Genomic DNA, 22,759 nt, shown 5'->3' on the forward strand with positions numbered 1-22,759 from the left:
GGGTAGTTCAGTTGGTAAGCGTCTGTGTTTGGCTCAGGTCACAATCCAGGGGTCCTGAGATTGAGCCCAGCCCCAGGGCTCCCTGCTCAGTGGGGACACTGCTTCTTCCTCTTTCTCTGCCCCTCCCTCCACTTGTGCTCTCTCTCTCTCAAATAAATATAATAATCTTTTAAAAAAAAAGTATGTGGCTGACTTATAACGATTCCCAAAGTTATGATTCCCTTCCTTTTCCAACATAAAAGAGAAAAAACAATGATAGTTGTTCTCTTAAGTGGATGCCTCTTGCTTTTGCATTTACTAAGTTTGCTAACAGCAATACAGGAATTTTAGAAGTGTCATACTAGAAATTTATGGGGGGAAAAAGAGTTTCAGTTTTAACTGAATTTAACTGAACTAAATTACATTTTGGCAATTTAGATAGAAGTGATGCTGGGATAAAGGTGGTAGAAGAGGTATGTATCAGAGCAGCTAACACTAGGGGCTCAGCTCATTTTCCCATCCGGAATACTGAGACAAGAACAACAACTATTAGGAATCTCAAAAAGTTCTTGTGAAAGTTATTAGACAATTAAGGTCATGGAATTTGGGGAGAAGAGGAAGGAAGCATGTGTATCTCACATAAACAGGTTAGAAGCTTTCTGTACTCCTATGGCTTTATAAGAAACAGCATGTCATATTTTGTCCTAACAAAATTCTCTTACTTTACAGGTACCCATGCCTTCCAAATGCCTGTAAAAGACTAATTCACATATTGAACTTGGTATGGTTAATATCATTGCCCCTTGGGATGTCTGGGTGGCTTGGTTGGTTAAGTGTCTGCCTTCAGCTTGGGTCATGATCCCAGCCGGGGTCCTAGGATCCGAGTCCCACGTCGGGGTCCTTGCTTGGCGGGGAGCCTGCTTCTTCCTCTGCCTGCCGCTCCCCCTGCTTGTGCTTGCTCACTCTCTGACAAATAAATAAATAAAATATTAAAAAAATATCATTGCCCCTTTATTTGTGAGCTTTCTTCTTTCTGAACTTTGCATCTACAGACTCATTAAGTAAGTGATTTGTAGGTTAAATGAACTAATTTAACTCCAGAATTGATTGAAAACTTAACTCCTCTCCTTCCCCCTTATTAACTATGCTTTATACCAGGGTATTTTATTTTTTCCTCTCAAAAGTATCATTCTTAAAACTAGGAGAACTATAGTAACAAATGGGTTTAAATGTCAGATTTAGTTTGGGAAAAAAGTTTCTAACTAATCAAGGTTCCAAATGGGGAAAACGGATCAGTTGAATGGACTGTGCTTGACAAGCCAGAGAGGCCACCCATTTCTTCAGTAGGGTTTTGTCAAGTATGATTTTGTCAAGTATGATTCAGAACGACACATTCAGATGCAACTTAAAAAATCTATTTCACCGTTCACATGTATTATCAATAAGGAAAATCTGCCTTGGTGATGTCAAGACATAAAAGTGCATGCCAGTGTGCACACTGCTGTTATCTTTCATGTGCTCCGAAGCTTTCATAATTCAATTCTTTAGATTCTGTATGAGGAAAATAAAATTTCACTGCAGGTGTAACTTCTCAGTAACAGAAGACAATGATTTCTACTTAATGGGCATATTCAATTTCTCAACTTATAAACACTCAATAAAAAATCAGTTCCAAGATCACATATGTAGTACCACCAAACTATTGTCAAAATAGAAATAAACAACTTTCCCTGCATGAATTAAGAAAAACTTTATTGAAAAAACTATCCCCTTTAAGTAACATTACCTATCTTATATGAAGGTAACATCATTTTTTGCATGGACCTGGAAGAACTGGGTGAGAAAATAACATTTGAAGACTTTCTCTTTCAAACATATTTCTTTTGAAGAAAACTGTAGACAATAATTAGGGTGAAAGTCAGTACTAATACCCTTTAGGAGTGTCTTACAGATGGTTCATTTCAAAGCATCAAATTCTATTTACTCAAAAAACCTAATAAAGTAAACAATTCCCTTGGCAGCTGCAGAAGACTCAAATGACCTCATGGATTGCACTGATGTATCTACTTTGTGCCAAATGTTTCAGAAATTTTGAGACAGTTCACTTATCTAAGGTTCAGAAAGCAAGAATTTCCAGAATAAGTGAAAGGGGCTGACTGTACAATAATAATTAAAACAATACTAGCTTTCAATTAACATATCAATGTGTTTTGCATGAAGAGGCAGTTTCCAAGCACACAATAAAGCTGTGCTGCCCTCTTAAGGGTAAACATCTTTACCACTCACTCCTTGAGTCACTAACAGACCCAGAGGCTTAACAAAAGGTCTGAGCTTAACTGCTCTTTTCTTTTGTAGAAAATAGTGTAAAAAGCACTCTTTGGGTCAGAAATACACTGGTGATTTGACCTTGGACAGGTCACTTAATTCCTAGTCTGTATCCATAACTGTAAATGGAGTCAACAATACCTGGTAACGTATTAATGGACTGGTGAGAGAATGAGATGATATATATGAACATATTATGTAAACTATAAAGCAACAGTAATGAGAAGTTAGTTATTATTTTATATAAAACTGGTCTAACCTTTCCTGCCTATATCCCTGTCTGTAAAATGGGTACAGATCTAGATCTGAATGCCTAACCGTCACTTACTGGCTGTGTGAACCTGCGGAAGTCATTTCCTTTCTGGACGTGTTTTCTAACAAGGTTATTATGAAGATCAAATGATACCGTGTTTGTAAAGGCTGCAACAGGAATATATTAAGAACTTAATAAACAGCTGTTACAACTCTCTGAGGAGAGGGCCGTAAGGAGCAAACTGTATCTAGTTAAAAGGCTTTGTATGTATATATGACTCTATACGCATTCAAGGTATTGTTATTTGTACTGTAAACTGCAAAGACATACAGGGAACTAGGAAACAAATTGTGCCCCAGTTACCCTCAGTAGAGAGGGGGGAAAAGGCAGAAAAGGGGACTTAGGCACTCAGTGGCTTGGAATACAGGTAGGAATGAGAACAGAGAAGTGTGGCAGAAAAAAAGACCTTAAGAAATACTCCGAGAATCAATTCATTGTTTTCCCCCTTTTTCTTTTACGACCTCCAGTCTAGATTAGATCATTTCATTCAACTTCCCAGCCCGCCATATCGCTGGACATTTATTTACTGTACCTTCTTCACTGAGAGCCTTTCATTCCCCTCCCCTTCTAGGAGTCGTGAACTTCAGACCCTCCGCTTCCGACACCCATTCCCTTTCTGTGTTTACCAGACTTCCCTGTATCCTCCTATCCGCCTAAGGGGGAAGTGAAGCTGAACGCACCGCAGGGCATCCTAGGAAATGTGGTCTCTCATTCCCTTTTGCTTGCGCTCTAGAAGTGGGAAGACGACAAAGGTGATCCAGTTAAAACTACAACTCCCAGCAAGCAACATGAGTGACTAGCTTCCTTTCTGCCCCCCTCCTATTGCCTTCCTCTTCCTCCTCTCCGCGGGAGCTGAACCGCTTGGCCTCACGGTATTTGTAGTTCTTTCTGGATCCAAGATCCTAGCACTCAACGTCCGGAAGAGAGGCTGCAAGACTCTAATTCCCAGAGGGCAAAGCGGTGGCTGCGCCTGCGCACTCTCAGTGAGGGCGTGTATGTCTGTGTGTCTGAGGGAGAGAGAGAGCGAGAGTGAGTGAGTGTGAGTGCTGGGTAGGGTGGTGGCCGTTACGTTCGGGGCAACGGCTACGGCAGTGGAGAAGTAAGAAGAGAAACAACGTCCGGCGCTTCCGCCTTCGCTTAGGAGGAGGAGGAGCTGGTAGGGAAAGGAAAGTGATTCGTCCTGGGCCTGGACTAGACAGAGTCGGGCTGGTGGGGGTCTGGGCTATGAGCCTTTGAGGGTCGCTTGGGACGCGGAGCGAGACACGAGAGCCGAGAGGTATGTCTCAGCCGCCGCCGCCGCCTCCGCTGCCTCCGCCACCTCCTCCCCCCGAGGCTCCGCAGACTCCGCCGTCCCTGGCGGCGGCGGCTCCTCCGGGGGGGCTCTCGAAACGGAGAGACCGGAGAATCCTCTCCGGGAGCTGCCCGGATCCGAAGTGCCAGGCGCGTCTGTTCTTCCCGGCCTCCGGTTCTGTCAGCATCGAGTGTACCGAGTGCGGACAGCGGCACGAGCAGCAACAGCTGCTGGGGGTGGAGGAGGTGACCGACCCGGACGTAGTGCTACACAACCTGCTGCGGAACGCGCTGCTCGGGGTGACAGGGGCACCCAAGAAGAACACGGAACTGGTAAAGGTGATGGGCCTTTCTAACTACCACTGCAAATTGTTGTCGCCCATATTAGCTCGCTATGGAATGGATAAACAGACAGGCAGGGCTAAGCTTCTCCGGGACATGAACCAGGGTGAACTGTTCGATTGCGCTTTATTAGGTGACCGCGCCTTCCTCATCGAACCAGAGCATGTTAACACCGTGGGCTATGGCAAGGACCGCTCCGGAAGCCTCCTGTATTTGCATGACACTCTTGAGGACATCAAGCGGGCCAATAAAAGCCAGGAATGCCTCATTCCAGTTCATGTGGACGGGGACGGACACTGTTTGGTGCATGCTGTGTCCCGGGCTCTAGTAGGCCGGGAGCTCTTCTGGCATGCCTTGAGAGAGAATCTTAAACAACACTTTCAGCAGCACCTGGCCCAGTATCAAGCCCTGTTCCATGACTTCATTGATGCCGCTGAATGGGAGGACATTATCAATGAGTGTGACCCTCTGTTTGTACCACCTGAGGGTGTTCCCTTGGGCTTGAGGAACATCCACATATTTGGCCTTGCCAATGTATTACATCGCCCTATTATTCTGCTAGATTCTCTCAGTGGCATGAGAAGCTCTGGTGATTATTCAGCCACCTTTCTGCCTGGGCTCATCCCTGCAGAGAAGTGCACAGGGAGAGATGGTCATTTGAACAAACCAATCTGTATTGCATGGAGTAGCTCTGGTAGAAACCATTATATCCCCTTGGTAGGCATAAAAGGGGCTGCTTTGCCCAAACTGCCTATGAATTTGCTGCCTAAAGCATGGGGTGTGCCTCAGGACCTTATTAAAAAGTACATTAAACTTGAGGAGGATGGTGGTTGTGTTATTGGAGGAGACAGAAGTTTGCAGGATAAATACTTACTTAGGCTTGTTGCTGCTATGGAAGAAGTCTTTATGGACAAACATGGTATCCATCCTAGTTTGGTTGCTGATGTCCATCAGTATTTCTACAGGAGGACTGGGGTGATAGGAGTTCAGCCTGAAGAAGTCACAGCAGCTGCTAAAAAAGCAGTAATGGATAATCGCCTTCACAAATGTTTGCTCTGTGGTGCCCTTTCTGAACTTCATGTTCCTCCAGAGTGGTTGGCTCCAGGAGGGAAACTGTATAACCTGGCAAAAAGTACTCATGGACAGCTGAGGCCTGACAAAAATTATAGCTTTCCCTTGAACAATTTAGTTTGCTCATATGATTCAGTGAAAGATGTTCTGGTACCAGACTATGGATTGAGTAACCTGACAGCTTGTAATTGGTGCCATGGCACATCTGTGCGAAGGGTCAGAGGAGATGGGTCTATTGTGTATTTGGATGGGGACAGAACTAATTCTAGGTCCACTGGTGGCAAATGTGGTTGTGGATTCAAACATTTTTGGGATGGTAAAGAGTATGACAATCTACCAGAAGCTTTTCCTATTACTTTGGAATGGGGTGGAAGAGTGGTCAGAGAAACAGTATATTGGTTCCAGTATGAAAGTGATTCATCTTTAAATAGTAATGTTTATGATGTTGCAATGAAACTTGTTACCAAGCACTTTCCAGGTGAATTTGGGAGTGAAATCCTAGTTCAGAAAGTTGTCCACACTATATTGCATCAGACTGCCAAAAAGAATCCTGATGATTATACTCCTGTAAATATAGATGGTGCTCATGCCCAAAGAGTCGGAGATGTACAAGGACAAGAGTCGGAATCTCAGCTCCCAACTAAAATTATTCTTACTGGACAGAAAACAAAAACTTTGCACAAGGAGGAGTTAAACATGAGTAAAACTGAAAGAACTATTCAACAGAATATTACGGAACAGGCTGCTGTAATGCAGAAACGGAAAACAGAGAAGTTAAAACAAGAACAAAAAGGGCAGCCCAGGACTGTTTCTCCTAGTACCATTCGTGATGGTGCATCCTCTGCACCTGCTACCCCTACCAAGGCTCCCTATTCACCAACAACTTCTAAGGAGAAAAAGATCCGAATAACAACTAATGATGGACGGCAGTCCATGGTTACACTTAAGTCTTCAACAACCTTTTTTGAACTTCAGGAAAGCATAGCCAGAGAATTTAACATTCCTCCATATTTACAGTGTATTCGATATGGCTTTCCTCCTAAAGAGTTAATGCCACCCCAGGCAGGAATGGAAAAGGAGCCAGTTCCTTTACAGCATGGTGACAGAATTACAATAGAGATTCTAAAAAGTAAAGCAGAAAGTAGTCAGTCTGCTGCAGCACACACGGCCCACACTGTGAAACAAGAAGAGATTGCTGTTACTGGTAAACTATCTAAGGAACTTCAGGAGCAAGCTGACAAAGAAATGTACTCCTTGTGTCTTTTAGCAACATTAATGGGTAAGATCATTTTAACCTAGACGGTTATTTCTTAATTGTGAATATAATGCATTGAGTTTTTCTGTTGTCTTCGTGAAAAAAAATCTGTGGTCATCGTAAAAACTCTTCAATTATATATATAGTTTAGGAGGAGATTATTTTCTTTAGGTTTTTTTTTTTTTTTTTTTTTTTTTTTACAGTTAATGGATATATGTTAGCATGATTCTCTACTAAAGTCAATATTTAGGACAACATAACTAAGAAAGTGAAAGTAGTCTCTTAACTGTCACCAGATTATTTAAATATAATTTATTGTTGTAAATTTTTTTTAATAGCCTTATAGTGTATCTATTTAAAACGTTTTAAAATATTTTACCTCCTGGGCTCTATTGAGCCTGCCCACTTTGTCCCTTTTCATTTATTTTTAAATTTTCTTTTCCTGCATGTCATGTGATTTCAGGACTTCCTGTTTGATGAATTGCAGTTTCTGGTGTTTATATTCTCACTGCTCTCCCACCTAATAGTCTCTGTCCTCCATTTCCTGCCTGTTCTTCCTTTCCCAGTTCATCACATTTTTATTTGTACATTAGGATTTGTGCTTAAGTTATTTCCTTGCTTACTGACTCTGGGCCATCAATTGTAATAAACTATTATAACTCATGAGAAATACAAGAAACAGGTAGATGTTAATGGGGTTGCTTAAGAAGCATTTCTTTTTAATAATTCAGCATAAATTAAAAATATCAACTAAATATGTAATCTAAAGCTTTAGATGATTTGGGATATGATCCAATGGTGCACTTCTAACATTATTTTTATTTGCTTAATCTTTGTTTTCAAAATCACTCTTAATATGCTTTACTAAGGCTTAAAGTAGAATTAAAATTTATGTTACATATTAGAAGAGCCTTATTTTTGCTGAGATTAGAGCTTTTAACTAGAAAAGTGATCTGGGTTTTGATTCTTTTTTCTAAGAGTAGTAAATATCAGTGAATTGGGCCTTGACCTACCAAAATGAAGATTATTTATTCCTGGCTTGTTAAATTTGGGGGCCTAGAAGTTAATAGGAGATTTAAAAGCTCTGTACACATTTATAACTTGATATTGCTGATTTTATTTTGGCAGACATAGCCATCGAATTGGGGGATATGTCAAGAAATGTACTAGGCACACTGTATTTCTGTCTCTTAGGGTTTCTAGTTTCTTAGAGACTACATGAAAGATTGTGTGATCTTTGGAGTCAGAAAGACCTAGAATTTGAATCTTGGCTCCACTGCTTATTAACTTAGTGATTCAGGCAAGCTGCTTAACTCCCCAATACTTTCAGTTGCCTCTTCTCTACAAAATACCCTTTGTAGTTGGGACACAGGGCAACAATAAAATACTCCTAGAACTCTGAAAATTAAATAACATCGGCAGAGAATGGATAAAATTAGGTATATGCAGAAGGTACTTTAAAAACTAGCAATCTCCCACGTAAAAAACAGGAAAGAGAAGGTCTTCCTCAACAGAAGATGAACTCTTGAGGATGTGGCTCATCTCTTATCTAAACTTGGATGCTCAGTACCTAGTATAGTGCCCAGCAGGTTGCAGGCACTTTGAAATGTTTTTGATTGCATTAAATAGATGACATTAACATGTCTAAAGAAAGGCTGTGTCAGCAGAAATGGAATGGATGGTCAGCATTGAACGTTGAAAAAGAGTTGAAAAGCAGAATTTGGCACTGTTTAGACACTGCTGTACAAAGGGAAAAGATACATCATCTAGAGTTCATGAAAATTCTGGTAACTAGAAAGGTAATCTCTAGGGTGGGAATATTTTATCAGTCCTCACCACGGCCTGGCTGAAAGAACTGTATCCCTTTAGAGATTCTGTATTCATCAAGTATCTGTTCTGAACACTCATTTAACTTCCTGATATAAGTATTGATGTACAGATGAGAGTGCAGATGAGGATTACGTTCACTTAGAAGGCTGTGTTCTCCATTGTAAATAAATAAATGGCAAGAGTGAGATTATGATCCATACTTTAAGTCTGGTCAGCATAATAATATATTTTATAATGAAAATCAGTAAAATATAGTTCTGGTTTATAATTAGTCACTTTTTGAGTTTAGTTTGAGGTTTCTGGACCTGAATATCTTGAGTACTAGACTGTGGACTGCAATGAGTTCAACAACATAATGTCTTGTTGTGATCCCTTCCCTCTTTACCTCCAACATTTATGTTGCTGCCCTTATAAACCCATACATCTCTTTAAATCTATTCCCAACACAAATTTGAGCATAAAAAGAGTGTTTTGTTATTTTAAAAAAATTTTTTACTGTAGCACTTGAGAGATTTTCTGCTGTAAAACAGTACTAAGAGAGTGCCTGGCCTGTATTAGTCCCTCTATAAATATTTGTTCTTTACCTCTCTGATTTTCTTATAACTGTATTTGAATTATGTAGAAGATAATCTTTTTGTTTGTTTTGTTTTTATTTAGAGAGAGAAAGCATGAGTGGGGGTGGAGGGGCAGAGGGAGAGGGAGAAAGAATCCGAAGCAGGCTCCATGCCCAGGACAGAACCTGATGCAGGCTCGATCCCATGACCCTGAGACTGTGACCTGAATCTAAATAAAGAGTGGGACACCCAACTGCCTGAGCCACCCAGGCATCTCTAGAAGATATTCTTTTTATTATTATTATTAAAGATTTTATTTATTTATTTGACAGAGAGAGGGAAAGCACAAGTAGGCAGAGTGGCAGGCAGAGGGAGAAGCATGCTCCTCGCTGAGCAGAGGGCCCCAATGTGGGGCTTGATCTCAGGACCCTGGGATCATGACCTGAGCCGAAGGCAAATGCTTAACCCACTGAGCCACTCAGGTGCCCCGCCCTAGAAGATACTCTTTTTTCTTTTTTTTTTTAAGATTTTATTCATTTATTTGACAGAGAGAGAGACAGCAAGAGAGGGAACACAAGCAGGGGGAGAGGCAGAAGCAGGCTTCCTCCCGAGCAGGGAGCCCGATGCGGGGCTCGATCCCAGGACCCCGGGATCATGACCTGAGCCCAAGGCAGACGCTTAACGACTGAGCCACCCAGGCGCCCCCTAGAAGATATTCTTAATAAAAAGTGATGTGTTGGTAAAAATGTCAATTTGGGAATAAATATATACACACACACACATATACAACCTTATGTAAGGAGTGCTGGAGAAATATTGATGTTTAGTTTGGAGAGGGCTGAAAAACGACAGAGCTTATTTAGAAAATTGCAAATTTCAAAATGCAGAAATTACTTTGTGAATTACCAGATATGAGCTAAGCTGCTGTTACGTTAGTTTAGAAAAAGAGTGCATCAAGCCTTATGCTGTTTGAATAACTGGCTTCTTCTCATTTAGGTTTAGGCTTATATACCACCTTCTTAGAGAGACTTTTTCTGACCATTATCTAAGGGTTTGAGAGACCTTTGCTAACCACTCTAAGTAGGTCCCCTCTATCATTGTATCGTGTTCATTTCTCTCATACCCTATTACAAGTTTTCATTATCTTCTTTGTTGGTTTACTTATTTATTTGCTTACCCCACTGTATTGTAAACTCCACAAAGGCAGAGACGGTAGCCTGTTTTATTCACTGATGAGTACTTTATCACTTAGTACAGGGCCTGGCACTTATTAGGTGCCAAATAAATGCTTGCTGAATGAATGAATGCAATTTTTTCAGCAAAATGAATGTTTTGCTATGAGCTAGAGATTGTGCTGGAGATACAAAGATGAATGAGACATAGTCCTTGACCTCCATAAACTTAGCTGCAGGATCTAAACTGAGGGCATTATAATTATTATTTATTTGTATCAACAAATGCATCAGTCTTTTGCTTAGTATGAACCATTCATGGAACTAGTCACTTTGAATATGAGAGTTTAAAATGAAATAATGTTCTACCTGTAATATTTCATATTTAAATCTGCTTTATCCAGACTAGTTGGAGGTTATTGAACAATTTTTGCAGATTGTCATCTTCATTATTTATATGTGAGTGACTTTGGCATTACAAAATATGTTATTCAGTTTTCTTGTAGACCATTTTTTGGTGGATTTTCTTTGTGGTAAGCATGACAGATGGCCTAACAGCCATCATAAATACTAGGCTAATTTTTTTTTTCTTAGTAGTGTATTCCACTAAGTTTCTAGTTAATTTTCTTTTTCAAGAGATAAAGACAGATTTGTGAAAAACAGAATCTGTCAGTTTGGAGTTGCTTTAACAGAATTGAGCTACTTGTGATATTTACCCCACTTCACTATAAAGGTTAGCAGCCTTTCAGGAGTTGAGAAACTTGTTTGATTTTTATATATCTTTTATCTTCCTGAAAGATGCATATAGATATATCTTAAGATAAATGTATGTTATACATGAATTTATACTATCATACTTTGAAGATTAAGTTAAACATTGATTCTGTTCCTTTCTGTACTCAACTACTTTGACACCTTTTATTTTCCTTCATATTTTTTCAATTACAAGATTATATTATTTTTAAATATTCAAAGAATTCAAGTGTATGTAAAGTAAAATATGATAGTTGTCTTTAACATTTTTACTTCCCAGAGAAAATCAGACTGTGTGTGTGTGTAAACATTTACACACAGGTTTGTGTGCATGTATATGTATGATAAATACATCTTTTAATGCTAATGATGACGCTAAAAGTTGTATGGGCTGGATATACTTCAGGGACTCGGTATAAGGAGAGAAACAGGCATGCCTTTCTTAGAAATGGTTTTGACTATTGGTAAGGTAGATACATTTTTAGATGGGAGGATCTGCAGGAAGGGTAGAGAGATGGCAACAATTCTTTCAGCTAACGAATAGCTTTAGGATTATTTCTAGTAGAAGTAGTCCCATATTTCTAGTTTAAATTTACATTTTGGCCAGTTTATTTTATGGTGATAGATACTTGAGTTCAGAGTTAATTTTAGGTATCTTGGGGGGGGGGTCTTTAAAAATACATATTTTTTTCTTTTTTAAGTTTATTTATTTAGTAATCTACAACCAATGATGGGTTCAAACTCAGGATCCCAAGCTCAAGAGTCATGGGACTTCCGACTGAGCCAGCCAGATGACCTTACAAAGATATTTCATTTTATTACTCAGCCATAGAAAAAGAATGAGATCTCGCCATTGTGACAATATGGATGGACCTAGAGGGTATTATGCTAAGTAAAATAAGTTAGACATAGAAAGACAAATACCATATGATTTTATTTACATGTGGAATCTAAAAAACAAAACAAAAAAGCAGAAACAGGCCCATAAATTCAGAAAACAAACTGATGGTGGGGGGTGGAGGGAAGTGGGCAAAATGGGTGAAGAGGAGTGGGAAGTACAGGCTTCTAGTTATGGAATGAATAAGTCATGGGAATGAAAGGTACAGCGTAAGGAATATAGTCAATGGTATTGTAATAGTGTTGTATGGTGACAGGTGGTAGCTACGCTTGTAGTGAGCATAGCATAACGTATAGAGTTGTCAAATCACTGTGTTGTACACCTGAAACTAATGTAACGTGTGTCAATTATACTTCACTAAAAACATATATATATATTTCATATAGATGTTAGACTTTAAAATTTGCTCACTTCATAAATTGCAAAGTAGAAACTTCAAAGTGCTTTTTTAAAAAGCCAGTTAATAATTGGAATGATGAGCTTTTAAGCCCACTTTTAAACCCGTGATTTTATTATTAGTAGTAAAAGGTAGAAAAATGTGATATTTTAAAAAAATGTTCACTTTAATATACTTCTTAAAAATTAAAAATTAAATATAAAATTTAATATACTTTTTAAAAATTAAAAATTCTTAAAGAGGAAAAAAGATAAACCAAAAGAAAAACCATCCATAATACCACTGCCATATATAACTACTGTTTCGGTAGGAGAACTGAAGACTTAGGAGGAAGGATTTGAGGAAGACAAAATGTGAACAGAGGTTATTGATGATAGTGGTATAGACTTTTTTTCTACATTTATATGTACACACAATGTGCTGAATGTAAGTATTTTATTGTTTACTATGAAGAAACAGATAAATTATAAAGTAAAATTAATTGGGGGCTAACAAAAATATGAGTTAATATAATATTTGCCAAATGCTTTACCAAGCTATTCCTGTTCTCTAAGAGTTTGCTTTCTAATGGAATGGTAGAAAAATAAATCTTTCCCTTTTTTGGTAAGATCTACTCTCTTAGTAACTTTCAAATATACAATACAGTATTAACTGTAGTTACCATGCTGTACATTACATCCCCATGGCTTATTTATTTGATAACTGGAAGTTTGTAACTAAAAGTCTTTCCCTTCGTTTTTGCTGTGATTTTTTTTTATTAGATTCATGAAGAGGTATAGATGGTTCCATTAGTTATATTTTATCCATATTAACACTGAAGAACAGTTGTCATTGTGCTGCTTCATTTAAGTTTTTCTGAACTTCTTTCAGGCATTGTTAAAAGGAAAAACCTCATTTATACTGTTCATTCATATACATTCATTCAGTGAATGTTAAGAGTGGTACTGTCTCCTCAGCACTGTGTCAGGCCCTGGGAATAGAAAGTCAGATAGACCGCTGACTTTTTCCTGACTTTGAGAAGCTAGTCTAGAAGGGGAAGCAGAAAAGTACACTAAATTAACCTGCAGTGTGATGAGAACTATGGTGCTCATCTGCGTAAAAGTAGCAAGGAAGGTACCTACCTACCTGCCACTCTGAAGAATCTAAGAGGAAGTGACACCTAAATTGAGTTTTAAAGAATATATAGTAATTATTGACCTTTGGGAACCAGACCAGTTTGGTGGTGTTGCTTTGTAAAAGTCAAGTTAGGGTGCAGTGAGAGATGTGAGATAGGAGAGAATGCAAGGATGACTCTTCGAGTGCCTTTATCTGCCATGAAAAAGGAGCTTGGGCTTTATGGTATGGTTTTGGGGAACCATTAAAGGTGTAACTCGGAAGAAGGCGGGATTTGAGGAGAACAAGATTGGAGGGAAAACCAGTGAGGACGTGGTGGCAGTATTGCAGGCAGGAGACAGGCCTGAACCAGGGCAGTTGTAGGATGAATGGGGGCAAATGCAGTGGAGAGCAGTATGATGCTGATGGGGCACTTGTACAGAGTGTCACAATTCCTGCTTCCTGATCTCTAATCTCTCTTCTTGGTTCTGTTACCAACAAACATGACTTAGTGGAAGTATTTGTATACCAAAGGAAATAATTTGCCTATTTTTTCCTCCCAACCAGTTGTTGATGCCAGGGATTTCTACAAGAAAAGACTGGATAGTTCTGTCATATTTGTTGTAACACAATTTGACCTCTGGTAAAGGTTTAATATCAGTGGAAAGGGAGGGCTTAAGCTTTGGATTCAAATCCTGCCTCAGCCACTTACAAGCTGTTTGATCTTAGGAGAATTGCTTAAACTCTCTAAGTTTGTTTCCTTTTCTGTAAAATAGGGCTTAGTTGTGATGAGAAAACAAAACTGTGTAAAGTGCCTTCTCAAAGCTGTGTAGATAATAGAGGTTTCGATTTATTTATCCTTCCCTTAAAGGAACAGAGCATGCATACTTAATGAGGCCACATATTGCTCTGAAGGGGAGTGAAGTTTGGTTCTTGGGAGAGGGAGAGGGTAAACAAAATCTTTAATGAATAAAACTCTGATATACTGCAGTACATAAACAGATAAGCAGTATATCTGTATTTCTGTAGTATTCAAATGCCACAGAGGAGGCAGCTAAGCAAAATGTTTTAAAGGGATCCTTAGGAATAATTTAAAAAAAAGATCCTTAGAGGGACAGAATGAAAACAAGGTTGATAAACACTCCAATAGAGTTCTTACTTAGAGTTCTGCCTGCTTAAATAAGGAAGAGTAAGGTATGTAAAATACTAGGAAATGTCACTTTAAAATTAGTATTTAATGGTGGACAGTTCTGGAGAATTCACTATTTTAAGACCTATTCAGACTTCTACCAAAAAAACTTAAGTGCTACCATATAATTTTTATTTATTTGAGAGAGAGTGCACAAGCAAGGGGAGCAGAAGGCAAAGGGAGGGGGAGAAGCAGGGTCCCCACTGGGCAGGGAGCCCGATGTGGGACTCCATCCTAGGACCCCAGGATCATGACCTGAGCTGAAGGCATAGGCTTAACTGACAACCACTGGGGCGCCCCACTACTATATAATTTTTATATGTTTTTCAAATAAATTATATTCTGAGTATTTTATAAAATACTTAGTACATTTAAGGTAACATTGATAATAACTAAATGAAAGGTTATTGCCATAGAAATATTTTTTTTTTAAGATTTTATTAATTTATTTGAGAGAGGGAATGAGAGAGAGAAAGCGTGAGAGGGGGGAGGGTCAGAGGGAGAAGCAGACTCCCTGCCGAGCAGGAGCCTGATGTGGGACTCGATCCTGGGACTCCAGGATCACGACCTGAGCTGAAGGCAGTCGCTTAACCAACTGAGCCACCCAGCCACCCTGCCATAGAAATAATTTATCCAAATGAAGTTTAATGATAAGTTCAGCAATCGGAACTTCTACTGTAAGTTGTTAATATTCTGTATTTGGAGGCTTTTATTAATATTCAAAATGTAAAATTAAATTCGTGTGCCCACCCTTAAATTTAGCCATATTCTGGTAATACTGTATCATTAGTGAATGAAGTGTTTGTGTGTAAGTAAATGTTCTAGTAAACTGAAACTTTAAGCGCCAAGGCTTTTAAAATTTGCATACTTTAATCTGATGTACTGAGTACTCTAAACTTTAACCAACTGCCATGCAAATTCATATTCCTGTTTATAAACGTGGGAAGGGGTTAGAGCTCTGAGAGACTGCATGTACATAATGATTAAGCCACGTCATTAGTAACCTCCATTCAAAAATAAAAATTTAACCTTTCTTTGTTAAGATTAACTGAAAAAAAAGTCCTGATTGTAAATGTAGCATATATACAGTATCAGATTAGAAAATAGTGAAAGTATAAAGAAACAAAAACAATCATTCCACTAACCAAAAGTAACTAATTTTTTTAAAAAGATTTATTTATTGGGGCATCTGGGTGGCTCAGTCCATTAAGTGTCTGCCTTTGGCTCAGGTCATGATCCCGGGGTCCTGGGATCGAGCCCCGCATCGGGCTCCCTGCTCTGTGGGGAGCCTGCTTCTCCCTCTCCCTCTGCCTGCCGTTCCCCCTGCTTGTGTTCACTCTCGCTCTCTCTTAAAAAAACAAATCTTAAAAAAAAAAAAAAAAAAAAAAGAGATTTATTTATTTATTTTAGAGGGTGGGGAGGGAAAGCGAGAATCCCAAGCAGGTTTCGCGTTGAGCGTGGAGCCTGACGCCGGGCTTAACCCCACAATGCTGAGATCACGACCTGAGCTGAAACCAAGAGTCAGACACTTAACTGACTGTGCCACCCAGGCACCCTCAAAAGTAACTAATTTTTACGTTCCTTCTATTCTTCATTAACTTTTTGAACAGTGATTATCTGTCTTTTTATTTGAAACTTCTTATTGAAATAGTCACTGTCAAGGATGTTCTTAAAAAAATGTTTTTGTGAATGGTCATTTGCTTCTGGTATTTTGTAGATTTCTAAAGGTTATTCTGAATCTCTTCAACAAGGTATTTCCCCCCTAAATTTCTATTTAAGAAAGTCAACTTTGGAACAACATAATAATTAATTACGTACCTTCAGTCTACCTATTTACTTTTCTCCCTAGACCCTTCCATCTATTTTTATTTGATTTTAACATAATATAGAATACACAGGGGCACCTGGGTGGCTCAGTCTTTAAGCGTCTACCTTCGGCTCAGGTCATGATCTCGGCGTCCTGAGATCGAGTCCCGCATCGGGCTCCCTGCTCAGTAGGAAGCCTGCTTCTCCCTCTCCCTCTCCCTCTCTCCCTGCTTGTGTTCCCTCTCTTGCTGTCTCTGTTTGTTAAATAAATAAAACTTAAAAAAAAATATATATATATATATAAAATACACAATTCTGTATTTTACTTGTTAAAAATAAGTATCTTTCCATAACCTTCTCTGTTGCTCTAGTTCAAGGTTGTGAACTACTTTCCTTTGAGTTGGATTGAGTCTTCAGGTATATTTTGTTTAATATGCCCAGTATTGACTCATGCAGTTTTAAAGACTTTTTTGAATTAGTTTCTACATTTAAAAATTAGGAGAATTCACATGAAAAACCTAGGTTTCTGGCTTCTGAAAAGCCATATGGTCTTAAAACATTGCGCCTACACTCTTCTATGACAGCACATGGTAGTGGCTGCCACCTTTAGATGGGCCATGGATTTTCTAGTTTACCACAGTCCCATCACTCCATATCATCTCTTTATGTTATACCAAGCTGTGTTACTCATTTGGGAGATCTGCCTTGCAATCTCTGTTCAAGGTTAATCATTAAGCAACCTTGGGTTGAACTCTTTTGTTTGTTGCCAATACTATATCTGTTTTTATTTTACAGGAGAAGATGTATGGTCTTATGCAAAGGGACTTCCTCACATGTTCCAGCAGGGTGGAGTATTCTACAATATTATGAAGAAAACCATGGGTATAGTTAATATCTGATTTTATTCTTAGATAATATATCTCCACTTAGGCTGTTGTAAGATTAAGAAAGGGCAGATATTCTAAAGCTACTTCCATCATTAATTTTTGGTATATGTTCTTCTTTAGCAGTTTGCCTAGTTAAAATGGATTATTATCCTGGTATGATCAGCTATGTTTTCTGCTATAATATTACTAAAAAGTCTCCTATTACTTTCTTGCTCCTATTTTCTCATTAAATTGTGTATATGTTTCTTAGTAACTAAAGACAAATTGTGAAATTAGAAGCAAAAAAAAAGAAAGAAATTAGAAACAGATTTGGTTATAATGCTAGTGAATGTACCAGAACCAGATAATACAGTATTTTTGTTGTTGTTGTGTTTTGGCTGTTATTATATATACCTCAGTGCTTTCTGAATTTTAAGAAATTACTCATTTTACATTTAACTTCACATTGTGTATGCATTGTTTGTAAAGATATGTGAAAGTATACAACTGTATCTTCAGGTTTTAAGGTCTTAAGAGAATGATTAGCAGTGTGTGTTTGGACTTCACATGTTTTTTCAGAGATTTGATGTGAATGATTTTGGCTTTACTCATTTTTTTCATTTTTTCACCTACCTGACCTCCATAGACATTAACTGCATAATCATTATTTATGGTTTTTATCTCTTACACACTTTTTTTTTCCCTTCTTCAAAAAAACCAACCCAACTTGGCTATTGTAGAAATGTTCAAACATACATAAAAGTAGCAAGAATAATATAATGAACCCCTGTTTACCTACCACTCAGCTTCACAATTATCAGTACATTTCTATTCCCCTCAACTGGACTATTTTAAAATAAATCCCAGACATAATATAATTTCATCTGTAAGAACTTCAGAATGTATCTCTAAAAGTAAGAACTCTTTCTTTTTAAAAAAACTACAATATGATTATCACCTATTAAAAATATGAAAAATAGGGGCACCTGGGTGGCTCAGATGGTTAAGTGTCTGCCTTCGGCTCAGGTCATGATCCCAGGGTCCTGGGATCAAGTCCCACATTGGGCTTCCTGCTCCTTGGGAGCCTGCTTCTCCCTCTGCCTCTCTCTCTCTGTCTCTCATGAATAAAATAAAATCTTTAAAAAAAAATATGAAAAATAATTTTTAAAACATCACCAATATTCAGTGACCTTTTACAATTCCGTGATTTTTTATTGTCTTAAAAAAAATTTTTTTTTTCTTTTGGTTTATTTGAATCAGGGACCAAAGAATGGCTGACTGGCTGGTTTCCTTCCTTTCTTCCTTGGTCCTACTTTCCTTCCTTTCCTCCTTCCTTCCTTCCTAAGACAGGATTCTTGAAGCATAATTTGCATACAGTACAATTCACCCTTTGTATGTATATGAATTTTGACAAACATATGCAGCCATGTAGCCACCACCATAATCAAGATACAGAATATTGCCGTCATTCCAAAAAGTTGCCCTGTGCTCCTTTCTAGGTAATCCCTTAACTCCTACCCCCAGGCCTTGACAACCACTGATTTTGTTTGTCTCTTTATGTTTGCCTTTTTCGTATCACCATATAAATGGATTAATATAACCTTTTGTGTCTAGTTTCTTTGATTTAGCACAGGGGTTGGCAAACTACTGCCCAGCAGCCATATCAGGCCTGCTGCCTGTTAATAAAGTTTTCTCAGAACACAGCAAAACAAACAAACAAAAACCCACAGCCACACTCATGTTTACCTCTTGTCTATGGCTGCTTTCACACTACCTTGGCAGAATTGAATAGTTGTGGCAGAGACTATATGGTCTGAAAACCTAAAGTATTTACTGTGTTGCTCCATTACAGAAAAAAAATTGCCAATTTCCGTTTTACTGTTTTAATGCTTTTGAGATTCGTCTATCTGGTTGCGTGTATTAGTTTATTCTCTCATATAGCTGAGTAGTATTCCATTGTATGGATGTATCACATTTTTGAAAATCTATAATCGATTGAAGGACATTTGGGTGATTTTCAGTTTTGGGCTCCTATAGATAAGGCCACTATAAACATTTGTGTATAGGTCTTTGTGTGTGGACATATGTTTCACTTCCCTTTTGTAAATACTTAGGAGTGGGATTGCTGAGTCATATGGTAAGTATATGCTTATCTTTATAAGAAACTCCCAAATCATTTTCCAAAGTAGCTGGACCATTTTGTATTCCTTAGCACTGTATTGGAGTTCCAGTTGCTCTGTTCCTTACCAGTACTTGGTAGTATCAGTTTTTGTTTTTAAAACTATTTTAATAGGTTTATAGTATTACCTCATAGTGGTTTTAATTTGCATTTCCCTAATAACTAATGGTGTTGAGCATTTTCTCATGTGCTTATTTTCTTCCTCCTTTTGCTCATTTTTAAATTGGTTTGAATCTTCTTTTTAGTTGAGTTTTGAGAGTTCTTTATATATTCTGGGCACACATCATTTATCAGGTAAGTATTTTGCAAATATTTTCTCCCAGTTTGTAATTTGTCTTTTCATTCTCTTAACAGTATCTTGTGAAGATCAGAGATTTCTAATTTTGATAACCAGTTTAACAGTTTTTTCTTTTGTACTTTTTGTGCCCTATCCAAAAACATCCTTGCCTAATCAAAGGTGACAAAATTTTTTTTCTGTTTCCTTCTGGCAGTTTTATAGCTTTAGATTTTATATTTAGGTTTATGATCTATTTCAAGTTGATTTTTTATATGTTGCAAGGTATGAGTTGAGGTTCATTTTTTAATGTATGGATATCCAATTGTTCCAGCACTGTTTATTGAAAGAAGTATACCTTAGCCATTGAATTACTTTAGTACCTTCATCAAAAATCAATTGACCATGGATCATACACTTGAAAAGGATGAATTATATGCAAAATATAGCATCAGTAAAATTATTTTAAAAAATCAATTGACTATATATGTGTGGGTCTATTTTTAGAAACTTTTCTGATTTGTTGATCTATGTCTCTCCTTTCGCCAATACCTAGTCTTGATTAAAGTATCATTATAGTAATTCTTTTTTTTTTTTTTAAGATTTTATTTATTTGTGAGAGAGAGAATGAGAGACAGAGAGCATGAGAGGGAGGAGGGTCAGAGGGAGAAGCAGACTCCCTGCTGAGCAGGGAGCCCGATGTGGGACTCGATCCTGGGACTCCAGGATCATGACCTGAGCCGAAGGCAGTCGCTTAACCAACTGAGCCACCCAGGCACCCTCATTATAGTAATTATTGAAATCAGTTAGTATGAGTCTTCCATCTTTATTCTTTTTTTTTCTATTTTTTTAAAGTTTTTATTTAAATTCCAGTTAGTTAACATACAGTGTAATATTAGTTTCAGGTGTACAATATAGTGATTCAACACTTTCATGCAACACTTGGTGCTCATCACAAGTGCATTCCTTAATCCCCATCACCTATTTGACCCAGTCCCCCACCTACCTCCTCTCTGGTAACCTTCAGTTTACCCTCTACAGTTAAGGATCTGGTTCTTGGTTTGCCTCTCTCTCTCCGCCCCTCTGCTTCCCCCCGCATTTGTTTTGTTTCTTAAATTCCACATGAATAAAATCAAATGGTATTCATTGTTCTCTACCTTATTCCGCTTAGCATAATACTATCTGGCTCCATCCATGTTGTTGCAAACATCTTTATTCTTTTCCAAAAAAAAAATTTGGGGTATTCTAGGTGCTTTGCTTATGCATATAAATTTTAGAATCAGCTTGTTAGTTTCTACAAAAAAGTCTGCTGGGATTTTTATTGTGATTTGTTGACTCTGTAGATCAAATTGAGGATAAGTTATATTTTTACAACATCGAATCTTCTGATTCATGAAAACATTTCCATTTATTTAAGTGTTCTTTAATTTCCCTCATCAAAATTTTGTAATTTTCAGTATATAATTCTTACATATCCTTTGTTAGATTTATACCTAAATATTTCATGTTTTGGGAATGCTGTTGTAAAAGATGCTTTTTTAAATATTGCAATTTCCTGGGGCACCTGGGTGGTGCAATCAGTTAAGCACTGGACTCTTAGCTTTGGCTCAGGTCATGATCTCAGCTCAGGATAGTGAGATTGAGCCCCATGTCACCTCTGCACTCAGTGCCAAGTCTGCTTAGGACTCTCTGTCTCTCTGCCCCTCCCCACCCCCGCTGTCTCTCTTGGTCTTTCTCTCTCTCAAATAAATAAATGTTTTTTTAAAAATTCCAACTCCTTTTGTTCTTTGCTAGTGTATAGAAAATAAGATTGGTTTTTAAACTTTTTAAAAAGATTTTATTTATTCATTTGAGAGAGAACGAGAACAAGAGAGATCACAGAGGGAGAGGGAGCAGGAGAAGCAAACTCGCCACCGAGTGGAGAACCTGCGTGGGGTTCGATCCCAGGACTCTGAGACCATGACCCGAGCCGAACGCAGACGCTCAATCGACTGAGCCACGCAGACGCCCCAAGATTGGTTTTTATACATTGACCTTGTATCCTGTGACCTTGCTTAATGCACATATTCTAGTAGCTTTTTAGCAGATTCTGTGGGATTGTTTGTGTAGGTCATCATGTCTTTTGCAAATAAAAGACAGTTTTATTTCTTCCTTTTCAGTCAGTATGCCTTGTATTTCTCTTGGCCTCATTGCAGTGGCTATAAGTTCATTGCTGAATAGGTATGGTGAGAACAGACATCCTTGCCTTGTTCCTGAAAGCAATTCAGCCTGTAGGTTTTTCAGAAATGCTCTTTATCAGATTGAGGACATTCCCTTCTATTGATGGTTTACTGAGAGTTTATATTTTGAATGGATGTTGAATTTTATCAGGTGCTCTCTTCCTGCATCTACTGAATGATCTTACAGCTTTTCTATTTAGTTTATTGGTAGGGTGAATTACATTGATTGATTTTTGGATGTTGAACCAACTTTGCGTGCTGGATTCAAATCGCTAATATTTTGTTGAGTGTTTTGCAACTGTATTCATGGGGCATAATGGTATGTAGTTTTCTTAAAATGACTACTTAATCAGGGTAATGTTGGCTTTATAAAATATAGTTGGGAAGTGTTTGCTCCTCTTCTGTTTTCTGGTAGATTTTGTAATACTTTGATATGGTTATTTCTTTCTTAACTGGTAGAATCCACCAGTGAAGCCATCTGTGCTTGGAGTTATCTTTGCTGGACAGTTTTTAGCTATGAATTTAATTTCTTTAATAGAATCCTCTTAAGTTTATGTATTTTTTCTTGAGTAAGCTTTGTTTTGTCTTTCAAGAAATCTGTCCATTTCATCCAAGTTAACAATTTTATTGGCATAAAATTGTTCATAATATTCCCTTACTGTCCATTTAATATCTGTAAGGTCTGTAGCTCCTTCATTTCTGATATGGGCAATTTGTGCCTATCTTGTTTTGCTGACCAGTCCAGCTAATGGTCTATCAGTTTTATTGATCTTTTCAAAGAAACAGGATTTGGTTTCACAGGTTTTCTCTGTTGTTTTTCTGATTTTAGTTTCATTGATTGCTGCTTTTACATTTTTTTTTCCTTCTTTTTGCTTGCTTTGGGTTTAATTTGCCCTTTTCTTTCTAGTTTCTTTATGTAGAAGCTTAAATTATTGTTTATAAATTTTTGTTTTCT

The 22,759-nt window shown here is 37.9% G+C and overlaps 2 protein-coding genes across 3 annotated transcripts in view; one reads left to right on the forward strand and one right to left on the reverse strand.

The window, feature by feature from the left end:
* The window catches only part of SGK3 (serum/glucocorticoid regulated kinase family member 3), a 173,057-nt gene extending 169,824 nt beyond the window's left edge, over positions 1–3,233 (reverse strand). Inside the window, exon 1 of the mRNA XM_064588257.1 lies at positions 3,150–3,233. The gene's annotated coding sequence lies outside the window, so the exon portion shown is untranslated. The remainder of the gene's footprint in view (positions 1–3,149) is intronic.
* A 382-nt stretch (positions 3,234–3,615) lies between these two features.
* Positions 3,616–22,759, forward strand: part of VCPIP1 (valosin containing protein interacting protein 1) — a 30,430-nt gene continuing 11,286 nt past the window's right edge. The window contains exons 1-2 of one of the 2 annotated variants that reach the window (XM_064588266.1): positions 3,616–6,599; positions 17,062–17,148. In XM_064588266.1, the coding sequence (XP_064444336.1) occupies positions 3,896–6,599; positions 17,062–17,148 (2,791 nt within the window). In that variant the 5' untranslated portion in view covers positions 3,616–3,895. The remainder of the gene's footprint in view (positions 6,600–17,061; positions 17,149–22,759) is intronic. The other variant, XM_045896460.3, reaches the window with a different exon arrangement.

The sequence above is a fragment of the Mirounga angustirostris genome, unplaced genomic scaffold (genome assembly GCF_029215605.1).
Source record: "Mirounga angustirostris isolate CCGP_5_RB_7025 unplaced genomic scaffold, mMirAng1.0.hap1 SCAF_4, whole genome shotgun sequence".
Lineage (NCBI taxonomy): Eukaryota > Metazoa > Chordata > Mammalia > Carnivora > Phocidae > Mirounga > Mirounga angustirostris.